This window comes from Lampris incognitus, chromosome 1 (genome assembly GCF_029633865.1).
Source record: "Lampris incognitus isolate fLamInc1 chromosome 1, fLamInc1.hap2, whole genome shotgun sequence".
Taxonomy (NCBI): domain Eukaryota; kingdom Metazoa; phylum Chordata; class Actinopteri; order Lampriformes; family Lampridae; genus Lampris; species Lampris incognitus.
The window spans coordinates 98,600,481-98,622,568 of NC_079211.1; the positions used below are offsets into that span (position 1 = coordinate 98,600,481).

General features: G+C 44.3%; 2 protein-coding genes across 3 annotated transcripts; both read left to right on the forward strand.

Moving 5' to 3' along the window:
- Positions 1-566: 566 nt before the first annotated feature.
- LOC130111284 (chondroitin sulfate N-acetylgalactosaminyltransferase 1-like) lies at positions 567-10,132 on the forward strand. Its single transcript, XM_056278422.1, has 9 exons — positions 567-929; positions 1,239-1,339; positions 1,617-1,795; positions 2,332-2,548; positions 3,066-3,167; positions 7,953-8,134; positions 9,273-9,367; positions 9,613-9,694; positions 9,858-10,132. The coding sequence occupies exons 1-9, from the start codon at positions 567-569 to the stop codon at positions 10,130-10,132; spliced, it is 1,596 nt and encodes a 531-aa protein (XP_056134397.1).
- Positions 10,133-12,091: 1,959 nt separating this feature from the next.
- LOC130133345 (phospholipid phosphatase 1-like) lies at positions 12,092-18,238 on the forward strand. Of its 2 annotated transcripts, none has more exons than XM_056301997.1 (7): positions 12,092-12,269; positions 12,487-12,656; positions 14,614-14,765; positions 14,990-15,270; positions 15,534-15,591; positions 16,835-17,011; positions 17,265-18,238. In XM_056301997.1, exons 1-7 carry the CDS (start codon positions 12,241-12,243, stop codon positions 17,388-17,390), a joined length of 993 nt encoding a protein of 330 aa, XP_056157972.1. In that variant the 5' UTR covers positions 12,092-12,240; the 3' UTR covers positions 17,391-18,238. The 2 variants fall into 2 exon arrangements, with proteins under 2 accessions (XP_056157972.1, XP_056157999.1); XM_056302024.1 differs by having other exon boundaries at positions 12,188-12,309.
- The last annotated feature ends 3,850 nt before the right edge of the window (positions 18,239-22,088 follow it).

The window sequence follows — 22,088 nt, forward strand, 5'->3', positions numbered from 1 at the left end:
TGAAGCAGATGCAATGGACTGGTCCTTGGCTTGGTTCAAATTGTTAGTCTATATCAACGAATATCTTGACTTCAGCTAACGCTCGGTGATTCATTTTCACTGCATACTTTACGCCGTTGACATCGCATTGTGTCTCGGTTTTCATGTGATTAAAGGTGACTTATTGTCGTTCTTAAAGCACTATATATTTTGTCATTGTAGATCCTTTCGCTACTCCGGGGAAGATCTGTCCTCTGATGTGAGACAAACCCCACAGTTTCTACACAAAGGGTGAGAGAAATGAACATTTGAATCCCGTTGACGAAGATGGCCCCAGTGGATGTGGTCGATGATGTAACTAACTATGGATGACATAAGATGACACAGAGCAAACAGGAGGACATCTCCACAAAACATTACTTCCTTTTAAACTATGGAGTGGAACCCCAACATGAACGACACGACTTTTTTTCTGTGCATCCCCATGTAACAAAGGCACTCCTGTGTTTGGATCAATCAGGACCTCTGGCCAGAGGTTTTTTTAACACATCCTGCTTAAAAAACACACGCACAAACCCTGCTGGACGATGCTTAAGAGGTGGCTGCTGGCCCTGCTGGCCCGTGTTTGGGTCATCGTGTTGCTCTTCTGCTGCTGTCTGACCCTCTTCTACCTCCTGGCCTGTAAGCCGGCAGCTCCTTACAGCCACCAGTCTCTGCTGTGGTCCGGGGGGGCCGCCAGTAAAGAGGTCTACATGGCCTTACTGCAGGAGAGAGAGGACTCTCACAGACATTACATCAACAGCCTGACCAAGCAGATAGCCCAGCTGAAGGAGGCCCTGCAGGAGAGGACCCAGCAACTACAGGATTCCCTGGAGAAGGCCAAGGCCAAAGGGGTCCTACCTCTGGGACTGGATAGCCTTCACAAAAGCCCCACACAGTATGACCTCAAGGTATCAACCGTAGACAACATTAGATAGATAGATAGATAGATAGATAGATAGATAGATAGATAGATAGATAGATAGATAGATAGATAGATAGATGGATAGATAGATAGGTAGGATAGATGGATAGACGGATAGAGGGGGTGTACTGACCTCCCATTGTGAGGGAGTGGGTAAGAGGTTGATGGGGGGGGTTGATACACGCATAAAAGGACAATGTCGACGCCTTCTAATTTTTCTATGGGTGTCAAATAGGTATGCTTTGCACATATATCCTGCAGTAAATAGTAGCAAATGTCCTGTCATGTCCTCTAGGAATTCTTCCGCTCCCAGCTGAACAAGGCTGAGGTGAACACGGGTATGAGGTTGCCCAGCGAGTACGCAGTGGTTCCTTATGACACCTTTACTCTGCATCGGTGAGTCAGGAAACTTGTTAAGAGACTAAGTTACTAAATAAAATGCACTAATTTAGTAAATCCTTTTCGGGCCTCCACTCTGTCAACCGCACAGTGTGAGTGCCATGAGATGTGTTCGTCTGTGCAACGTGCGGTGACACGGAGTTTGAATCTTGCCTAAGCTGTGCTACACTTAACTGCCATCGCTTCCATTAGTTTTTTTTTGTGTGCATGCAGTGAATAAAACCATGTCAAGGTCAGCCAGTGGTGAGATGACATAGTTTGTTTTGTCACACAGCGTGTACCAGCTGGAGACGGGACTGACAAAACATCCCGAGGAGAGGCCTGTGAGGAAGGACCGCAGGGACGAGTTGATCGGCACTCTGGAGACGGCTCTGCATGTCCTCAATGGACCGTACCAACACAGTGATGCCGCCAGACGCAAGCGCACATACTCCCCATCAGATTTCGTACAGGGTGGGAGATGATGACCTTTATTTGTATGTGTTACAAAGTGCTTTACGGCAGAATAGAGGCAGAATAATCAAACAATGAGAACAAAACAAACAGAAATCCATCCATCCATCCATCCATTCCCCAAACTGCTTATCCTGCTCTCAGGGTCGCGGGGATGCTGGAGCCTATCCCAGCAGTCACTCACACTGAGTAAAATAAGTCACATGCAACAAGTGCGATGTGTGAAACAAAACAGCTAAAAACAAGAATAAAAAAGGGAAATGAAATTAGGAGAACCGGTACTTTTAATGTAATTTTTGAAATAATGATGATTTCATTTTGATATGCTTGTTTTAGATATGTGCTGCTAATTGGTGTCACATAAGGTAACGTCTAGCTTGCTATTACGTTCGTGCATTTCAGCAGGCCTGGGAATACTTTCTGACGTGTGTCCAAAGTCAGCAAGGTAAACGTCCTTAACTCTGAGCTTATCCTGTAAAAGCCTCCATCTTTGTTCTCGCCCCCCCCCCCCCCCCCCCCCCGTCTCTGTGTAACAGGGCTGACTCGCACAGAGAGGGACAGAGGAACAGTCTATGAGCTGATGTTCAAAGGTGAGAGGCCGCAGGACTTCACACAGCTGGTGTTCTTCCGGCCCTTCGGCCCCGTGATGAAGGTGAGGAGCGAGAGGGTGGACACACGCTACACGCTCATCAACATCATCGTGCCTCTGTCCAGGAGGATGGACACATTTCGGCAGTTCATCAGCAACTTCAGGTACCACACAAATATTACACAATAACACGCGTACTAACATACACGTCACACATCAAAACACGTACGCTGCACACTTCCACTTCCTGAAAATCAGTAAGACATACATGCCCGTACACACATACAGACACACACAAACACAAAAACATGTAAACACTAAGACATAAACACACATAGGCATGAAAACTCACGCGTGCACACACATACAGTCATAAACATACACATGAACATACACACTGAGACTAAATGTGGTTTTGATCAAATCATTATTGCATTGATCTTTAACTTATGATAAATAATTGGAAGTTGAATTTTTACCTTAATGGAACATTTTCCGTTAAAGCCAACACTGCAACTGTGTATCTCATGAAGATCATAAACACATAGGGAGAGTTCAAAGACATGGATAAATCTGAAAAACTAGCAAAGTGTAATTCTGTACTTTTTAGTGGATATCTGGGCTAAAGTAAACTCTAAACTCTCCTGTCTAGTAGCAAGCATACTTCATATCTACTTTCAGAGAGGTGTGCATCCGGCAGGATAGCAGGGTCCATCTCACCGTGGTCTACTTCGGTCGAGATCAGATAGATCAGGTGAAAACCGTGCTGGACCAGACCACCAGGTAACATTTAATTCACCGTGCTCCGAAGGGTTACACTGATACCATGTGTTGACTTATCACCATAAATCCATCCTTGCACAATATCCGTTTATTTTGCTGTGTCAATGGGCATTTGAGTGCATGATAAAGACAGAAACAAGTGGTAAGTTTCCATCAATGACGCTGTCCAGTGACAGATTCTGCAGGTGCTCCATTGACATTAAATGGGAGACTGACTTTGTGGACAACACTGATATCACACAACATATGTGTAGCGCCCACCCCCCCACTCTGTGTCTATAGATGCCGTGAAAAGGAATAAACTAGGAAGGTGGGGCTACGGGTTCGTATACAAATACTATTCTGAATAAGAGTTAACTATACCCAGCAAAATTATGCTTAATGAACTCAACTTATTATTCAGAATGAAATAACTGGACCAGACAACCTCCTTATATATGAACAGGTAATGTGTTGAATTTAGGAATGTGAATAAAGTAAAGTTGTGACAGCAGCAATGCAAAAAGGCACACAATTATCAATTACGTCAAATACCCCAAAAAAGAAAATGCAAATAAAGAATAATGTGACTCCAGTCAATAGTTTCACAACCAATACCTTTGTGCATCCCAAGTATACCCGTGCTTTTGAGATGGGAAAATTATCTAATATATTGTGGTGATACACAATTGAGGGTAGATTCACCAGGGGCTGCTGCTCCTTTAAGGCAGACGTTCAGTGTCCTGACGTAGGCACTGCTTAGAGTTTCCGGGGTGGAGCCATGTTTGCAGCAGCCTAGCGGTTAGCTGGTTGCCACGAGAGATTGTGCTGTACCGGTGTCGTTTTGTGTGGCGAGAAGACGGAATTGACTCGACTCGATCTCTCCGTCTCCTCATTCCTGCACTCCCACAATATGGTATAATTCTAAATGTAAATAGAATAGAGTGGGAAAGAATTTGTATAAAGCGAGACTAGCATTATGATAGTAGTATTATATCTATTTAGTGGACAATATGACACTAGCTGTGGGTATACCCCAAGTAAAACTAATTATCTATAGCTTTTAAATAGATTGGGCCTAAAACTTTGACTGTAAGCAGTACTATAGCAGAGACTCTGCTTTAAATGGACCCCTAGGAATGTATTGGCTGTACCGTAACAGAGTAATTCACCTTGTGATTTAAAACAAGTGCACATACCTTTGCGGTACAATAATATACCCCCAAGTACAACAAAACACAAAATACCTGTTGCTTAATATCACAAATGTAACAACAGTGGTGGGCCCACACATTTTATAACACAAATAAAATAACCCCAAAAGCCGGCATAAACAAATAAACGTTGCAGGCCTCGTCGTTGCTTGGGTGCGTTGTGACCCGCGCGCTACTTACAATGGGCCCCTTCACTCAATACAGCCGAATGAGACTGTACTTACCGAATGTCCGCGAGTGGTCGTGTGGGACAAGTAGTGCCGCCTTGTGTCCAGGAGAGCTCTGTACGCGCCGGCGTAGCACAGAGCGGGAACGACGATGCCAGGGAAACTCTGTTCGAGTCCAGGAGAGCTCTGTACGTGCCCACGTAGCACAGAGCGGGACCGATGATGCCAGGGAAACTCTGTTCGAGTCCAGGACAGCTCTGTCCGAGCCCACGTAACACAGAGCGGGACCGGTGATGCCAGGGAAACTGTTCATGTCCAGGAGAGCTCTGTACGTGCCCACGTAGCACAGAGCGGGACCGATGATGCCAGGGAAACTCTGTTCGAGTCCAGGAGAGCTCTGTACGCACTCACGTAACACAGAGCAGGAACGATGATGCCAGGGAAACTCTGTTCGAGTCCAGGAGAGCTCTGTACGCACTCACGTAACACATAGCGGGAACGATGATGCCAGAGAAACTCTGTTCATGTCCAGGAGAGCTCTGTACGCACCCACGTAGCACAGAGCGGGACCGGTGATGCCAAGGAAATTCCGTTTGGGTCCAGGAGAGTTCTGTACGTGCCCCAGTAGCACAGAGCGGGAACGATGATGCCAGGGAAACTCTGTTCGAGTCCAGGAGAGCTCTGTACGGGCCCCAGTAGCACAGAGCGGGAACGATGATGCCAGGGAAACTCTGTTCGAGTCCAGGAGAGCTCTGTACGCGCCCACGAAGCACAGAGCAGGAACGATGATGCCAGGGAAACTCTGTTCGTGTCCAGGAGAGCTCTGTATGTGCCCAAGTAGCACAGAGCGGGACCAATGATGCCAGTGAAACTCTGTTCGAGTCCAGGAGGGCTCTGTACGCGCCAAAGTAGCACAGAGCGGGAACGATGATGCCAGGGAAACTCTTTTTGTGTCCAGGAGAGCTCTGTACACACCCACGTAGCACAGAATGGGAACGATGATGCCAGGGAAACTCTGTTCGAGTCCAGGAGAACTCTGTATGTGCCCAAGTAGCACAGAGCGGGAACGAGGATGCCAGGGAAACTCTTTTTGTGTCCAGGAGAGCTCTGTACATGCCCACGTAGCACAGAGCGGGAACGATGATGCCAGGGAAACTCTTTTTGTGTCCAGGAGAGCTCTGTACATGCCCACGTAGCACAGAGCGGGAACGATGATGCCAGGGAAACTCTGTCCGAGTCCAGGAGAGCTCTGTACATGCCCACGTAGCACAGAGCGGGAACGATGATGCCAGGGAAACTCTGTTCGAGTCCAGGAGAGCTCTGTATGTGCCCAAGTAGCACAGAGCGGGAACGATGATGCCAGGGAAACTCTTTTTGTGTCCAGGAGAGCTCTCTGTTCGTGTCCAGGAGAGCTCTGTACGCGCCCACGTAGCACAGAGCGGGAACGATGATGCCAGGGAAACTCTGTCCGAGTCCAGGAGAGCTCTGTATGCGCCCAAGTAGCACAGAGCGGGAACGATGATGCCAGGGAAACTCTGTTCGAGTCCAGGAGAGCTCTGTACGCGCCCACGTAGCACAGAGCGGGAACGATGACCAAAATCCAATGATGAACCGCCGTAACCGAAACAAGGCAGAGTATAAACTATACAGATAAACTAACTTGCCAGCATATTTGACTAGCAAGACACTCGTAAAGAACACTGGGGTCGTACAGAAAATAAAATACGTCTTTCAAACGTGCTATAAAACCGAGTCGACTCCTATATGTTGTCAGTACAAGACCGTATTTCGAATGACAACGGCCGCCATTAAAGTAAAGGCTAGATTAGCCTAACTACCCAAGCTAATCTGGAGCAATCAGCTAACGTAAACCGATTGAGCTAGCAAACGAACAGTGAGAATTTACATACACAACCCCGAACTTCTGAATATAATCTGGCTCAACATACCTTGCAATTTACACGTTTGATCAACGTATAAGAGTCGACTGTAACAGTACATAATTAAAGCCGAATACAGGATAATGCTGGGGAGATCGAAAGCAGTGGAATGACACTTGACTTGAGACCTTCACTCACGAACTCTCTAGAACGCCTTATTCGTCTTCCCTAACGTTCTCTCTACTCCCACCCCCCATCCAATCACTATAAAGATTTACCCTTATTGACGCCTGACATTAACCAATAAAACACTCATATATGCCATACAGGATAAATTGTACACCCGCTATGCCGCGTGTGTGCCCATGTACATTCCAATCAAACTTGCTTCGTTTTTCTTCTTCTTCTTCTTCTTCTTCTTCTTCTTCTTCTTCTTCTTCTTCTTCTTTTTAGGCAGACGGGATGCGAACCTCAAACATTAGCACATCCCTACTGACACAGTAAAACTACACGCATTTAACAACTGTACTAAACCCAGCCTTTTCTCACCCGGGCTACACCCTCCCCCTTCTAGACGTTTGATGTCCCCTTCAAACAAATGATTATACTCTTGGGTCGGGGCTACATATGGAAATGTTATGTCCCAGAGCAGTACAATAAAATATAAATGAGGAGGCTCAAACACAATAGAGACACAATGAATTCAAACGCAATAGAGACACGATGCATTTTTCCTTTTCTTTGCAGTCTTTTAACAACACTACAGATCAAACTCTTTTTTGTCTGTGTGTTGTTTGAGTTTTTAAATTCTCCGATATTGGTTAAATTGCCCAACATCACAGAAATAAATAATACTGTTTGCAAATTCTTCCAGAGGACTTTTTTTGGGGTGGGGGGTGGGGGGTGGGGGGGCTTGGAGTTATTCAAGTTGATAAATGAATGAGTTCATGTGAAGAATGTGATAGGTTGATAACACAAATAAAGACTCACACAGCATACTCTACTCACAGTAGACATGACTAATGAATTCAGAGTTGTTCCTCCTCAGCTCTTTAGGAGTTCATACTTGATGGGAATGTTTTTGTACTGCATTGCGGGTATTTTAACGGAGGAAATAAAGACGTAACTAAGAGCACTTTCTCTACTTTTACTTGCTTATTCAGCTTCTTTGCTGAGGCCTGTTGGCCCTGGGGAGCTTTATAGGGCAAAGATAAAGAGTGTGGTGTAAAAATCACAGTGTTGGGGCATCTTTTTCCCCATTATGGGGGGAGAATCAAAGAAAGTTATATTCACGCTTATAAGGGAGCCAGAATTTGTTTTCAATCTCGATCTTTATAGATCTTTATGTAGCTGAGGTCTGTATCACTAAAATTTTAAATTTGCCAAATGTCATGTAGAAGAGGCTGCGGCATTTTCATTTGGGTGGGGGCTGCAACAGTGATCCGTTGTAAACAAAAAGTTTAATAAGATACATCAGGATACTACATGCATTGGTGGCGACATGGCGGATCTGAACCAACAGTAATCATCTCATCGTCTTTTCAGGGAGACTCGGTTCAGAAACGTCACCTTGATCCAGCTGAATGAGGAGTTCTCTCGGGGGCGGGGCTTAGAGGTGGGGGCTCGGGCCTGGAGGCGGAGCCACAATGTGCTGCTCTTCTTCTGTGACGTTGACATCCACTTCACCTCCGACTTCCTGACGTCCTGTCGACTCAATGCTGAGCCAGGTGAGAGAGGCTTCACTTCACTTTCAAATGTCTGATTAAAGCTGCAACGATGGGTTGTTGTTTTTGTGTTTTTATCCCTGTGGGCAAATCTGGTAGAGTGACTTTAATTCATCTAAGCATGTCCTCTTGTTGCAAAGATCTACATTCATCTTCTGTTAGCTGGTGGCTTTGTTTTAAAGAGATGACTGAGAGATCAGAATCAGAACCAGAATACTTTATTCATCCCCGAGGGGAAATTGGGCAGAGATGTGGTGGTGTTTTGGAAAAACAGCATGTTTGTGAGATATACAGTGATGAGGTAATGTATCTCTAATTGTGGCTATGTGTCCCATTTGTGTGCCATATATTAGATTTTGCAGGGAATCTGACACAAAGATGGGCAATCTCACTGATGGTCTCATTTTCTCATATCGGTTGTGTAGAGGAATCAAAATAAAACTGTGACTGATGAATAATCAGTGAAAATCTCGTTGTAGCAGCTTTAAATTTTCACATATGAGAAAGGTGCTACTTACATGACTACTTCTCCTGGATTGCCACCTTGTCGTGGTGGAGAAGCTTGCATGTACCAGCGATCCCAAGAGTTATGCCGTCCGGAGCTTGGCTCCTGTTAGGGTTGCCCAAGGCGAATAGGTCAAGGGGGAGGTTCCAGATGAAGCGTAATCCAACAAAGATCTCAACGGTGGAACTGGCAGAAGATGTCTCCAGGTCACAGCGGCAGTGAAGGTGGATGAAGGCTGCAACAGAGGGTGGTCCCCAGTCGTCAGTTGTCTTGGTTCTCCATGCCATTGGACTCTGGCCACCCCCTACCAAGGACCGTGTGGTGGCTGCAGGTGTATCAGCCACACCGTGTAAAAAGCTGTCACGCGCAGGCGTCCTCCCACTGTGCAGCTCCAGGATCGGCCTCTACATCCACCTGAAGACTCAGAGGGACCCAGAGGGAAGACGGTCATACTTGACCCTGAGTGACCGCCGATGATGATGATGACTTACATGACTATTCATGTGTGTTGTTTTGTGAAACTCATTGTTAATTGGACTGTGTGTTTTATAAAGCTGTTTGGCTAGGTAACATACCATTGGATTTTTAGTATTTGTCGTTTTGGGATGCTTCGTTAATCTTTTTTTCCGTCTATAGGCAAGAAAGTGTACTACCCAGTGCTCTTCAGCTTGTATAATCCATCAGTCATCTACAAAAATCAGACACATCTTCCTCCTATTCAACAGCAATTGGTGGGTTGAAAGATAAAGGAAAGACACAAAGACAATTAGCAATATTACTCTAATGAATGAGTGTAGAGTGGATGACTTAATTAAACGAATGTCTTCATAAAAGAGTGAATGTGAGTTATAAGATTAGATGTAATGGGCATGACAGAGCAAGAGAGAGCGAGAGAGAGAGCGAGAGAGGGGGATGGGATAACTGAATAAAAGGTTGGGAGGATGTGTAATGTCATATGTTTGCTAATTTCTAACAGGTGATAATGAGGGAAACTGGGTTCTGGAGAGACTTTGGGTTTGGTATGACGTGCCAGTACCGATCTGATTTTATCAACATAGGTATGGCTCCATAATTTACTAATTTCAGTGATGTCATGAAAAAAAAATTGTTCAGAATCAGAAAATTGTTACACATATCATTCATTTCATAAATATACATTTTATAGTAATTGACCCCTATTAAAAAAAACAACACTTTCAACCTGGAATTTCCTCTTGGCAGGGGGATTCGATCGCAGTATCAAAGGCTGGGGGTTGGAGGATGTACACCTGTACAGGAAGTACCTTCACAGTAAACTGATGGTGATCCGCTCTCCGTCTCGTGGCCTTTTCCATTTGTGGCACGAGAAGCGTTGTGCAGATGAGCTGCCTCCGGACAAGTACAAGATGTGTATGCAGACCAAAGCCATGAGTGAAGCCTCGCACGGCCACCTGGGAGAGCTGTTCTTCAGAGGGGACATCGCAGCCCATTTGGCCTCTCAGAGGCAAGGACACTGATGGAGCACCTCGCGAGGGCTTGCGCGGGGTTTTGTCGGGCCAAGTGATGATTTTATCCGTCACTCACATTTTCGACGACGCTGAAGTATATGGACGGATCATTGCGGCATTTTCTCCTATTCTGCCTTTGTATGGAATTCATATTTACATTATATTACCAATACATAATCTGTGTCGTGCTTAAAGAACTGGATTGTTGGAATGAAATACTATCAAAAAGCCAATGGGTGAATTACAGGCACTGTCTCCAATGGACACATAATATAGAAAGAAACTGTCATTCTGATAAATGTACTTTCATGACAGTTTTTTTGGTGCGGAAACGCATATGAAACGTTAAGTTCTGTAATTTGATGACTGGTTTACTTCTATAAAAATGTGAAACAGATTCCGCGTTGAAACCTGCTTTTTAGTCAGTTGACTGAACTTCCTTCACGTACATAACTTGCACAGTATCAGGAGGTTTCTCTAGGCGTACCACGCTGGTGAGTGAAAGTGACTGCAGCAGCGTTTCCTCAACTCTCTCTCTCTCTCTCTCTCTCTCTCTCTCTCCCCTCACTCTCTCTCTCCCCTCTCTCTCGCTCTCCTCTAACTCTCTCTCCCCTCTCTCTCTCTCTCTCTCCTCACTCTCTCCAATCGCTCTCTCCCCCCTCACTCTCTCTCTCCCCTCACTCTCTCTCCCCTCACTCTCTCCCATCGCTCTCTCTCTCCCCTCACTCTTTCTCCCCTCACTCTCTCCAATCGCTCTCTCTCCCCCTCACTCTCTCTCTCCCCTCTCTCTCCAATCGCTCTCTCTCTCCCCTCACTCTCTCTCTCCCCTCACTCTCTCCAATCGCTCCCTCTCCCCTCACTCTCTCTCCAATCGCTCTCTCTCCCCCCTCACTCTCTCTCTCCCCTCACTCTCTCTCTCCCCTCTCTCTCCAATCGCTCTCTCTCTCCTCTCACTCTCTCTCCCCTCACTCTCTCCAATCGCTCTCTCTCCCCCTCACTCTCTCTCTCCCCTCACTCTCTCTCTCCCCTCACTCTCTCTCTCCCCTCACTCTCTCCAATCGCTCTCTCTCCCCCTCACTCTCTCTCTCCCCTCACTCTCTCCAATCGCTCTCTCTCCCCTCACTCTCTCTCTCCCTTCACTCTCTCCAATCGCTCTTTCTCTCCCCTCACTCTCTCTCCCCTCACTCTCTCCAATCGCTCTCTCTCTCTCCCCTCACTGTCTCTCTCCCCTCACTCTCTCCAATCCCTCTCTCTCCCCTCACTCTCTCTCTCCCATCGCTCTCTCTCTCCCCTCACTCTCTCTCTCCCCTCACTCTCTCCAATCGCTCTCTCTCCCCTCACTCTCTCTCTCTCCCCTCACTCTCTCCAATCGCTCTCTCTCCCCTCACTCTCTCTCTCCCCTCACTCTCCAATCGCTCTCTCTCTCCCCTCACTCTCTCCCATCGCTCTCTCCCTCAGTATGTGTTTACAGTTTAATGACGTTCAAAGGAATGTTATGAATTACAGGGAAACGTCCACACCTCAAAATTAGAGCGCTGTTATATCTCAGGGTTATCAAAACCTTGAGAGTATGTTTATTTTTCCACACATAGCCCCCCCCCCACACACACATATAATTCCGTTAATCCTCTCTCAGCGTTGTATCCTGTAAATTGTGTCAACACAACATCCATTGCACGTTGTCCTTCTCGGGACAGAGATTCCTCCTCCTCTGCTGCGGTTTCTTCCTATTTTTCCTCCCTGTTAAAGTTTTTTTTTTAAGGGAGTTGCTCCTTATCCGATGCGAGGGTTGTGTTGTTATACAAGCCCATTGAGGGCAATTTTGTAAATTGTGATATTGGGCTATACAAATTTAAAAAAATGACTCGACTCATGTGGGATCTCCACACCGCTGAAACCTCATCACTTTCTCGGGTTGCGCACACGAGAGGAGAGGAGAGGAGAGGAGCGGAGCGGAGCGGAGCGGAGAGGGTGGAGTCTCTTTAGCATGGGGCGACGGCTGTCGTAGTGTCAAAGCAGACACACCATAGGCCCGTCCCGCCTGTTCCCACTCCACCATTATACGCCAGCCGTTGCGCAGCTCGGGACAACGCTATGAGCAGGAGAGACCTCGTATTATGAAGTTGGTTTGCGAGGAGTTGAAAGGGTGAGAGGCAATGCTCATGTCTGCCGCTATTAGATTAGTAGTAAGTAGCCCCCCTTCTGGTAGACTGACTCATTAGATTATAGTTTCTACTTCGTCTTTTTTTCCGTTTCATTTTTTTTGTTTTTTTTTTAAAGACTCGTTAAGGTTGCCGTACCAATGACAACGCTGTGTTTTTTGTTTTTTTAATTTAAACATTTTTTTTTGTTGTGTTGTGTAGCGAGACATGTTCAGCCGATAGGCTGTCCCTCACCTCGCCGAACAGCAGCCCGCGGCCGATCGGCCTGCTGCGGATATTTTTCTCCGAGACCGAGAGACGAAGAGGAGCCGACATGTTTGAAACTGGAGGAATCCCGATCATCCTGCTGGATGTAACGAGTCTAATCCTCGGTAGGTAGGCTGGACCTGGAGGTCCGCGTGCGCGCGCGCGCACGCACGCACGCACACACACATCATCTGCTTATTTATCAATGTATTTTATTATTATTATTTACGTGAAAGGTTTTTCCTGTCTGTGTCGTTTCGTCGTGAATCACCACATTCTGTTGACCAGTGGACAACAGATGCCCTGCCGGCCGGTCACACTGACCCAGACCACCATCGGAATACGGTTGCCAAAGTTATTTAAATAACACCCAACATATTTCATCTTCACCGGGTCAATATTGTTATTCAAGACAGTCGGCTTTGACCTGAAGGGAGAGCCAGGGGTTAAATTAAAGTGACGTGTTTTTTTGGTGAAGCCCGTGTGGGCTAACCTGTCGCGTTTCAAACCGGTCTCACTGGGAATCTGCCAGAGACAGACGTGTGAAGCTGTAGGGCTTGTGACCTCAGTCCGGTATCGAGCTGTCTGTGTCCCCCCCCCCCTCCTATTTTTTTGTTTGTTCAAATTCACCTTTTCGCCCCCCCCCCATAAACATCATTTTTCACTCATCTTTAATGCCACTGTCGCAGTACTCTACTGTGGGGGCTAATACAGTAGTTTTTATAACAGGCTGCAGTATCACCAGTGCAATCTACTGGGTAATGTAGACCCGGCACGTGCACATTTATTCTCAAAGGCAGGGGATGCGTTTGATTTCTGGCAACCTGTGCCGTAGATGGCTGGACGGTGTTGTTTTGTAAGACTACTTCTTTCTCCTTTTTTTTTGCAGCTTTAAGTCTTTACTGCAAGGGGATGAGTTGACATTGTTTTAGCAGGAGACATCCGATGACTCATCACCCAGTTTGATTAGTCAATGTCTCGTGGCTGGGACGGCGGGACAGACCATTAGCCTGGCAGGCTGTTTTCGTCTCACACTTCCTTGTTCTGGTACCAGCACTTTAACATGAGCTCTATTACCGAACACGCCCCTGTCGTCCATAACGGCTTAATTTACATTGGATTATGGCACAATATCACCCATTGATGCATTCTGAAGTGTTTTCATTCTTTAGCAGATAATAGAGAGATGGGGGCTTCCCTGCTTTGGCCCTAACTAGAGGCTCATGACTGCGTGATAAATTGCCATGACCAGCAAGATGGTATGTGTCTGTATGGTCTACAGTGGCCATCACCTGTTTCACTTAACTCTGCTGACGTAACGAATGTCCGGTGGCGATGCTAGACCGTCCCCCCTTTACTGCTGCCTTTCTTTCTATGGAATTGAATTATAAGCTCTAATTCACTTAAAAAAAGCATTGCAGGAATCAGTCCCAACTCATTAGCTCATTATTACAAATGCCAGCATTTGTAATCTAGCTATATTGTGTTTTGTCATTCCTGTTGGGGCTGGCAGAAGTCTTTCGCAAACTGCGAAGGGAAGGAGTGGTAGACAGAAGAACATGCGTACTCGAGCAGCAAAGCCAACCAGGAAATATTTCCACGTTTCCGTTCTGCTGACTGTCTCTTGCATGGCATTACATTGCAGCCCTGTTCGGCGCTATCATCTCCCAGCAACTCGAGTCCTCAGGCTTTGTGATTCAGTTGTTATTGTGCAACAGCTTCCCTCCATGAGTCAATGTGGCAACCCCCCCCCCACCAAAATGAAACCCATAAAACTCACTTATATAACAAACCAAAAAAAGACAATACGTCTTAGGAAGAGGTATTGCCTTTGTCATCGTAAAATGTCCCAAACAGATCCTCTCTCCTGGTCTACAGCTCTTGTGACAGTGGCGAAGGACGATGGTGACGCAACAACATGTATCAAATTAGTCCTTTGCAAGTGCCACTCAATTGTAATGTGCATTTCAATACTGTTTCTGCAGCGAAATCAAATGTTTTATATGAAAGACAACTTTCAGGTAAATCTCACACGAAGGCGCTATCTCACTGTGTCACCTTGCTCTCCCCTTTCTTTGGCAGTCGGACTCCCCTTTTTCATCCTCACTCCTCAACACAACCCATTCAGACGGGGCTTCTTCTGTAACGATGAGTCCATCAGATACCCCCTCAAAGAGGATACCATATCTTACCAGCTGCTCGGTGGAGTCATGATCCCATTCACACTAATTGTGGCGAGTGTTTACTTTTCTCTTCTGCTTTCATTCCAGTTCTGGTGTTTACAACACGAAAATGTCCACACCACAAAACCCTCCCGACAGTTTTCAAACCTTTCACTATTGCAAGTTCCCTCTCTTGTTCCCTTTGCCTCCTGTGTGTGTGTTTAAAGTTGAACAACCATTTGCTCTTGAAACAATTGCTCAATGTTGACTGGGACCATTCTTTCCTGCTTTTACAGATAATCTGTGGTGAGTGCCTTTCTGTCTACATGTCTCGGGTGAAGAACCAACCTTTAGCAACCAACTATGTGGCATGTATCTACAAAGCTGTGGGCAGCTACGTATTCGGAGCTGCTGCCAGCCAATCCCTCACAGACATTGCAAAGTATTCCATCGGGCGACTACGTCCCCACTTCCTGGCTGTGTGCAAGCCAGTCTGGGAGCGCATCAACTGCAAGGCAGGGGGATACATAGAAAACTTCACTTGCACGGGAGACAAGTTCCTGGTAGAAGAGGCAAGGTAACGGTTTCTGTTTACCCCTCCATAGAGGACCTCTTTAATTATTAGAAGAGAATACCAAATGGGTGCTTTGCAATTTAGGCCAACTACTCGTAATAATGAGGTGCTGAATTTAAAATACTGTAATAATATGATAACGATTCAGTTTGGAAAAAGTAGCGTTGTACTGAACTAAGTCATGCGTTTTGACCGATAATGCTATGAATAACACAGATGATGTCATATTTTTTCTATTCAATTCCTGTTTGCGTCTCCTTTTTCAGACTGTCTTTCTACTCCGGCCATTCGTCCTTCTCTATGTACTGCATGCTGTTCCTTGCAGTAAGTACACGATTTTCTCTCTTGATATCCACTCATGCCTTAACTTTGCTTCTCAACATTAGTGCTGGATATAATGGGTTGTGATAAACTAGTAATGGTTGGTCAAAACACATTTCCTCTTTGGCTGTCCATCGTTGTCGGACCTCATTTACTATTTTTGCTTCGGTCATCATATTCACACTGAACAAAACAACAATTTTATTGCCACGACTGGAGAACAATCTTGCTGACTGCAAGAAAGAGCAGAGAAAGCTCCTCAATTATTTTCAGCAAAGGCACGTTACTTAAACATGTTGGACAAGATTGTAACTTTTGACATATATTCCTTATCCTGGCCATAGCTGTTAACTGTGAAATACAATGTTAGTGTAATGCATAAATGTCTGACTGTACCCCTGGTAAGCCTTGAGGTTTAAGCAAAAGTCCTCCCTGAGTGTCTTTTTTCATGGATTTAACATTTCTAGACAACAGTTTGTATAATGGGCACAGCACAAATACATATTCCGTGTTCATCTCTAATTCAAACATGTTGCGGTAATACCACAGGAAATTGGGCCGGTGACAACTTGCTTTTCTTCTGTGTAATAAGAGTATTTGCCATGCAGGTTACATTGGAATCACAATTTTGTCTAACTCTTTCTCTTGGCACCCAGTTGTTTGGACTGCAAATTCAGCAGTCTGACTGTTAGGAGTCTCGCCCATGTGGTTTTCACAGTGAAGGATTACAGAATTTGATAAAAACATATAACCAAAGCCACAGAATATATGCAGAGATTCTGTCACCTATGCTGCTTTGTTTATTGCAGCTGCTCGAAGTGTCAGTGTACTTCCTGTGGAAACACTAGTCTTGCTGGTTTGTGACTAGAAGGCAATTTTGCAGGGCAGAAGAGCCACCACGTTGGCTTCAGCTTCTGCAGTGTGCATGGTGTTACTTACCAAGCTAGTGGCTTTTTTTCACCCACTGACCCCCAGTGCACAATGATCTGCATTAGGTCTAGCATGTCACATTATTGTGTTGCCTTGTTTCATAGCATTTCCATTTTCTTTTCCAATTCACGGCCTTTGTTCATAACTCTGTGCAAACCATGTCTCGGGAAACAAACAATACAACACTGTGTCGAGTTTAAGAGTGTTGATTTGATGATTGTATGCAGTGAGTGTGGTTCAGTTTTCAATCATTGCTTTTGTGCGGCAAATAAAATTTCACCTTTATCTGTTCTGGTGGACCCTCTGCCTTCTATAGCTGTACATCCAGGCCAGACTACAGTCAGAATGGGCAAGGCTGCTGCGTCCCACCATCCAGTTCTTCCTAGTTGCAACGTCTCTGTATGTGGGGCTGTCACGGGTGTCTGACTACAAGCATCACTGGAGCGATGTGCTTGCTGGCCTCCTGCAAGGCGCCATTGTGGCTGTTCTCACAGTGAGTTCCATATATAGATTTAAGAAAAAACAAACAAACAAAAAAACGTTGACGCTATGATTGTCTTAATGTATTGGAATGATGCAGAGTGGGGGAAAAGGTCTGGTTCTCCCTGATGGTATTTAACTTGTTTATTAACCCTCTATATACAAATAGGCAGAGTCAGGGTAAAACACCAGTTTGTTCTGGTTTTGGTGGCTCTCTTTCATTCAAAGGCCATTATTTATCATCCTTCATACGTCCCTATTTACAGGTGTTCCTTGTATCGGACTTTTTCAAACAACCAGTTGAACCAGCTAGGCAGGAAGAGGAGGAGGCCTCGCACACAAGTTTACAGGACAACCCTTCCAATGGGAACCACTATGGAAGTACTGACTAAAATGGGCTACGAGTGCACGGTGCATCGATGCACTCTACGGGTTCTTGGTGTTAGTGGTTGGCCCTTTCTATTTATTTCTCCAACTTATTTCTTCCTTCTCTACCCACGGAGCCAGTGATGTGACTCACAGGTTTGTATGTAAAATTGAATTGCAGGAAGAAAAGTACATCATGAAAAGTGATTTTTGCACTTTATACAAATTGATAAATGTAAAGGCTTCTATAGGGTTTTTGGGTAAGTCCAGCATACCATTGCAATGTATATAACATAATTTATTGCATCGTGATCAAAGACAAAGTACAGTATGTTGAATTCACGTAAAGAGCTTATGATAGCATGACTCTCAGTGCTACAGTGTGGGCTTGTTGGAAATGTGGTTGCGAGTGTATATTGGTCTGAGTCATCATGGATGAATGAAATTCCCTTTACCTAGAATATAATGAGCGTCTGTGTCCACACTGTAGGCGGGCCTGTAGAAGGCACAGCACCTGTGAATAAGAAAGCTTGGACTGTCCTTAAACACCAAAATTAATACTGAACCCAAAAATAATACATTTTACTGTATATATTTTTGATTACTGCCTTAGCCAGATTATTGCTGCTACCTGCTTTAAAGTTCCCTTCCTGCAATCATTCCATAAACACACTTTTGTGAATAATCTGATTTATGATGGAAAATGCATTTTTTTTAAAAAAATTTTTACAGTTTGTATGAAGCTCTGTCTGGTTGGTCACCGTACCGTACTGCCCATAATCTGTGATCAGTATTGTCATTTAGAGCAACGTCCAAGAGAAGCAGTACAGGTTATTGTGACAAATAAAGAGGATTTCGTTTTGCTACTTTGTTACAAAGGAACATAAAACGTGTTTCTCTTTGCTCTGTTAGCTCAAGCTCAACTACAAACTCAGGTTTTGTCGATCCGCTAGTAAGTTTACACATACAAGGATATTGCATAGTAAAACAATGCAAAAAGTGCAATGTTATTATCAAACAAGGATGACTAAAAGAGTGTAAGAAGAACTGGAAGTGAGTATCTAAGAGTTTCTGGGAATATCAAGTGGGCAGGGGAGTAAAAGGATTTACGCAAAAAGTGTCCCTGTACAGGATGCAAAACAATAACAGAAAAGCCCAACAATAGGAGATTTTGACACAGTTACCAAGGCAGACATATCATGAGACTACCCAAGGTAAGTCTTCTTAAACCGAATGAAACCCGTCTTCTTTTACACTAAAGTACAGTGTAAAAGACTTGGTTCCTGAGTGAGGCTGCTGTAGCAGACAAGTAAAGTTCTCCCACCGCCTTTTTACATTGACACTGTAAAGCAAGTTATGGCTTCAAGTCAAAGAAGCTAAGTGTGCAATCTGAGACCAAATTACCTCTGAAGGACGGATCTTAAAGGGACAGTTAACCCCAAAATCAAAAAAATACATGTGTTTTTTGCCACTTTGAGGAACAAAGCAAGTGCCATCCAGTTGCATTGTATTCGAGAGAAGGCAAACAGCTATATGACCGATATCTCCAAAACTCAGCAACTCACACCAAAATGATCTAGATGGACAAATAGCACTACAGGTAAGAGGAAAAACATGTATTTTTGATTTTGGGGTGAACTGTCCCTCTAAACTAAGAGCATATATTTTGTGTTGGATAATAACAAACCAGGTTTGAGAGGGTCATGCTTTGTGTGATGGGCCATCCCATAGAAACCACAACCACAGGCATGTAAAGAAATTGCACAGCTCTTAAATCAATGGATGCATATTTGTGGCTGCAGCAGCAATGCGGTCGTTGACAAGTACGGAATTGCATATAAGAGAACAGATTGACCAATTGCCGTTGAGCGCACTAGACCTGAGCACAGGTCTTCTGCCAGGAGGAGGTCGACTTGACTCACCCAGAGGGGTTGCTGTCAATTGGTAGGCCCTGATCCTTGACTTTGAATGGCCGGGGATCTGATTTAGAGCTGAAATCCTATTACGCCGTCTGAGAGAAGTAAGCTGAAGGGACATTTTGCACTCCCTGACTTGCACTATGCCGCACCTAGAAAATGTCAACCTATGTTGAGCGCTTTGGGTGTCTAGAAAAGCGCCATATAAATGTAATTATTATTATGTTTGCCAACTGGTAACTGTCACATCTCACTTCCCTTTGGTAATCTTGTCACGCGTGGTGGGCAGTCACATGGTCAGACATTTTTTCATGGCGACAATTTTATAGGTGTAGTTTCAACCGAAAGCCATTGTTCAGGTGCACACAAAAGGGGAAGAGAAATCAACATTTAACTAAAATCCAGTGATATCTCATTCTCGCTTCTTTAATTGAATGAGTTTCTCCAAAGGGATTAATAAGGAAACTTAAACTGAAACTTAATTGTTTGTCCAGCTGGATGTCGAGGTCGTGTATTTTTAAAGACTGTATTTATATTCATACAAATTCCTCTGGAGTATGCTAAACTTGAGAGTAAACACTAATGTCAGAGGGCAAATTTTTCCTGTGGTAAAAGGTGAACAACACACAAAAGGCTTTTGGTGAAACTTGATGAGATGAAATATACTATATCTGCTTTCCCAGTTACTATACATTGAAAATAACAACAAGCAGTGACGCAGTCATAGCTAGTTTATTATGACCAGTGAAATGTGCTTGAGGGTTTGCAGGAAACGGCAAGAACACCACTGCAGGTTCAGACCAGATCGGCTGAATCATTATTACCATCATAGCTGACACATAGAGAGATATTGTGAAGTGTAGAAAAAATATTAGGAATACAAAAATACATGGTGCATCATGTCTCAAGGCTGATTTTGACATTTAACAAAAGTTTAAGTTGTAACAGCTTATAATGATTTCAACTCCTCGTTCACAAAACTTGTCAACTCTACAACCCATTTGTGTGAAATGTGAGCACGTGTTTTGGTGGTCTCTCTGTGGAGTCGTTGTTGTCACTCTGATCTAGACAATAGCGCTTATTGACACCACATTCAGTCTTGGTCACATGTTTCGCCTTCACTCACCAGGCAGCGCTGCTGCCGGCGACACAAGCACATCATAATGCAATTGCCGGCCAGAGAGACAGTCTATACAGTATTTTTAGATAAATAACTAAACTGTGTAATGAAGGCACTGCTTATCTTGGCCTCCCTTTTTAAGTTTCTCCCCCCCACTAGATGCCGTCTCTCCTTGTCCTAGCCATGAACAGCATGTGTTTAGACATGCTTGGTTGCTGATTTATCTATGAAGCATCTCATTTCTTCTCTTACCTCTTGCCAGATCTGATTTTTCTGCTTCTTATTGTTCTTGTTGATGCCTTTCTGGATGTCCTAATCAGACAATTTCATCCCAGCAGAACGCCAGATCTTTTGAGACAAGAGAGAAGTCCCTGTACGTACGTAAACTAACTGGCCGTGGGGCCCTTGAGACAGAAATTGTTTCGAGTCAGTATGAAAATACTCATGCACAGTAAGCATACGTAGGTGCTCTAAACATGAATAATCCATCACTACTGATCAACGTGTAAGAGACCATCCCATAATAGGGGAGGTGAAAGAAACTAATACTTTTTTTGAGCTGATTATTTATTCAACACATTTATTCAACATGACACAAAGAACTTACAACTTATACAATTACACTTGTTTCAACAATAATCAACATAGTACATATGTGTACAGTACATGCCTACACCTGAGAAAAAACAAGGAACAAATGCAATAGGACATAAAATACAAACAAAAACAAATACAACAAAAAAAAGGGGGGGGCTAAAGTTCTGGTATTGCCTGTATCAATGGTGACCATCTTTCAGCAAACTCCACGATGAAGACATCCTTTACCCTGTCTCTCCATTGTGTTATGCTGCGGGGGGAGGGGGAGGGGCTGCGGTTTCAACCAGGAAATGGTTATCTTCTTTTCTTCTTTTTTTTTGCTCTTAGAAGCAGAATTCTCAATAAAGAATTTAGGACACTATCTGTCATATTGTCCGGAAGTATACCCAATATAAAAAGTGCTGGATCTAGATTAAAGTTTATACCCAAAACCTGTTTAATCTCCTTTTGGACATTCTTCCAGAAATCCAGGAGCTTCGGGCAATCCCGGAATATACGTGTAAAATCCCCCACCAATCCACAGCCCCTCCAACATAGTTCAGATGTATTGCTATATTTTGAAGTGATATATGGAGTGTTAAAATACCGCATTTTCACCTTCCAGTCAAATTCCCTCCATGCTGGGCCGTTGGTTAGTTTATGTCCTGCTTTGAATGTTTCCTCCCATTTTTCTTCTGTTATTATAATATTTGTTTCCAGTTCCTATTTGTCTTTGACATCCATATTGTTATACACTGATTCATGCTGTAGTGCTTTATACATTTTTGATATGATGCCCTTTTTTTGTCTCTTCCTCTGTATATGCCATTAACAATTTCTCTAGTGTGGATGGTGTCTTATAAATATTTTCCCATTCCTTGTGTTTTTGAAGGTAATGTCTTAGTTGTAGGAATTTGTAAAAGTCATGGGCTGGTAGATTGAGATCCTGTGTAAGTTGTTCAAATGACTTCATGGTTTGCCCATTGAACACTTGTCCGATTTTTTAACCCCTTGTTTGCCCATTCTTTATATCCTGAGTCCATAATAGACGGTAAAAAAATCTGGGTTTGTTGCTACTTTAGTGGCCCTACAAATGGAGTTTGACAGCTCCA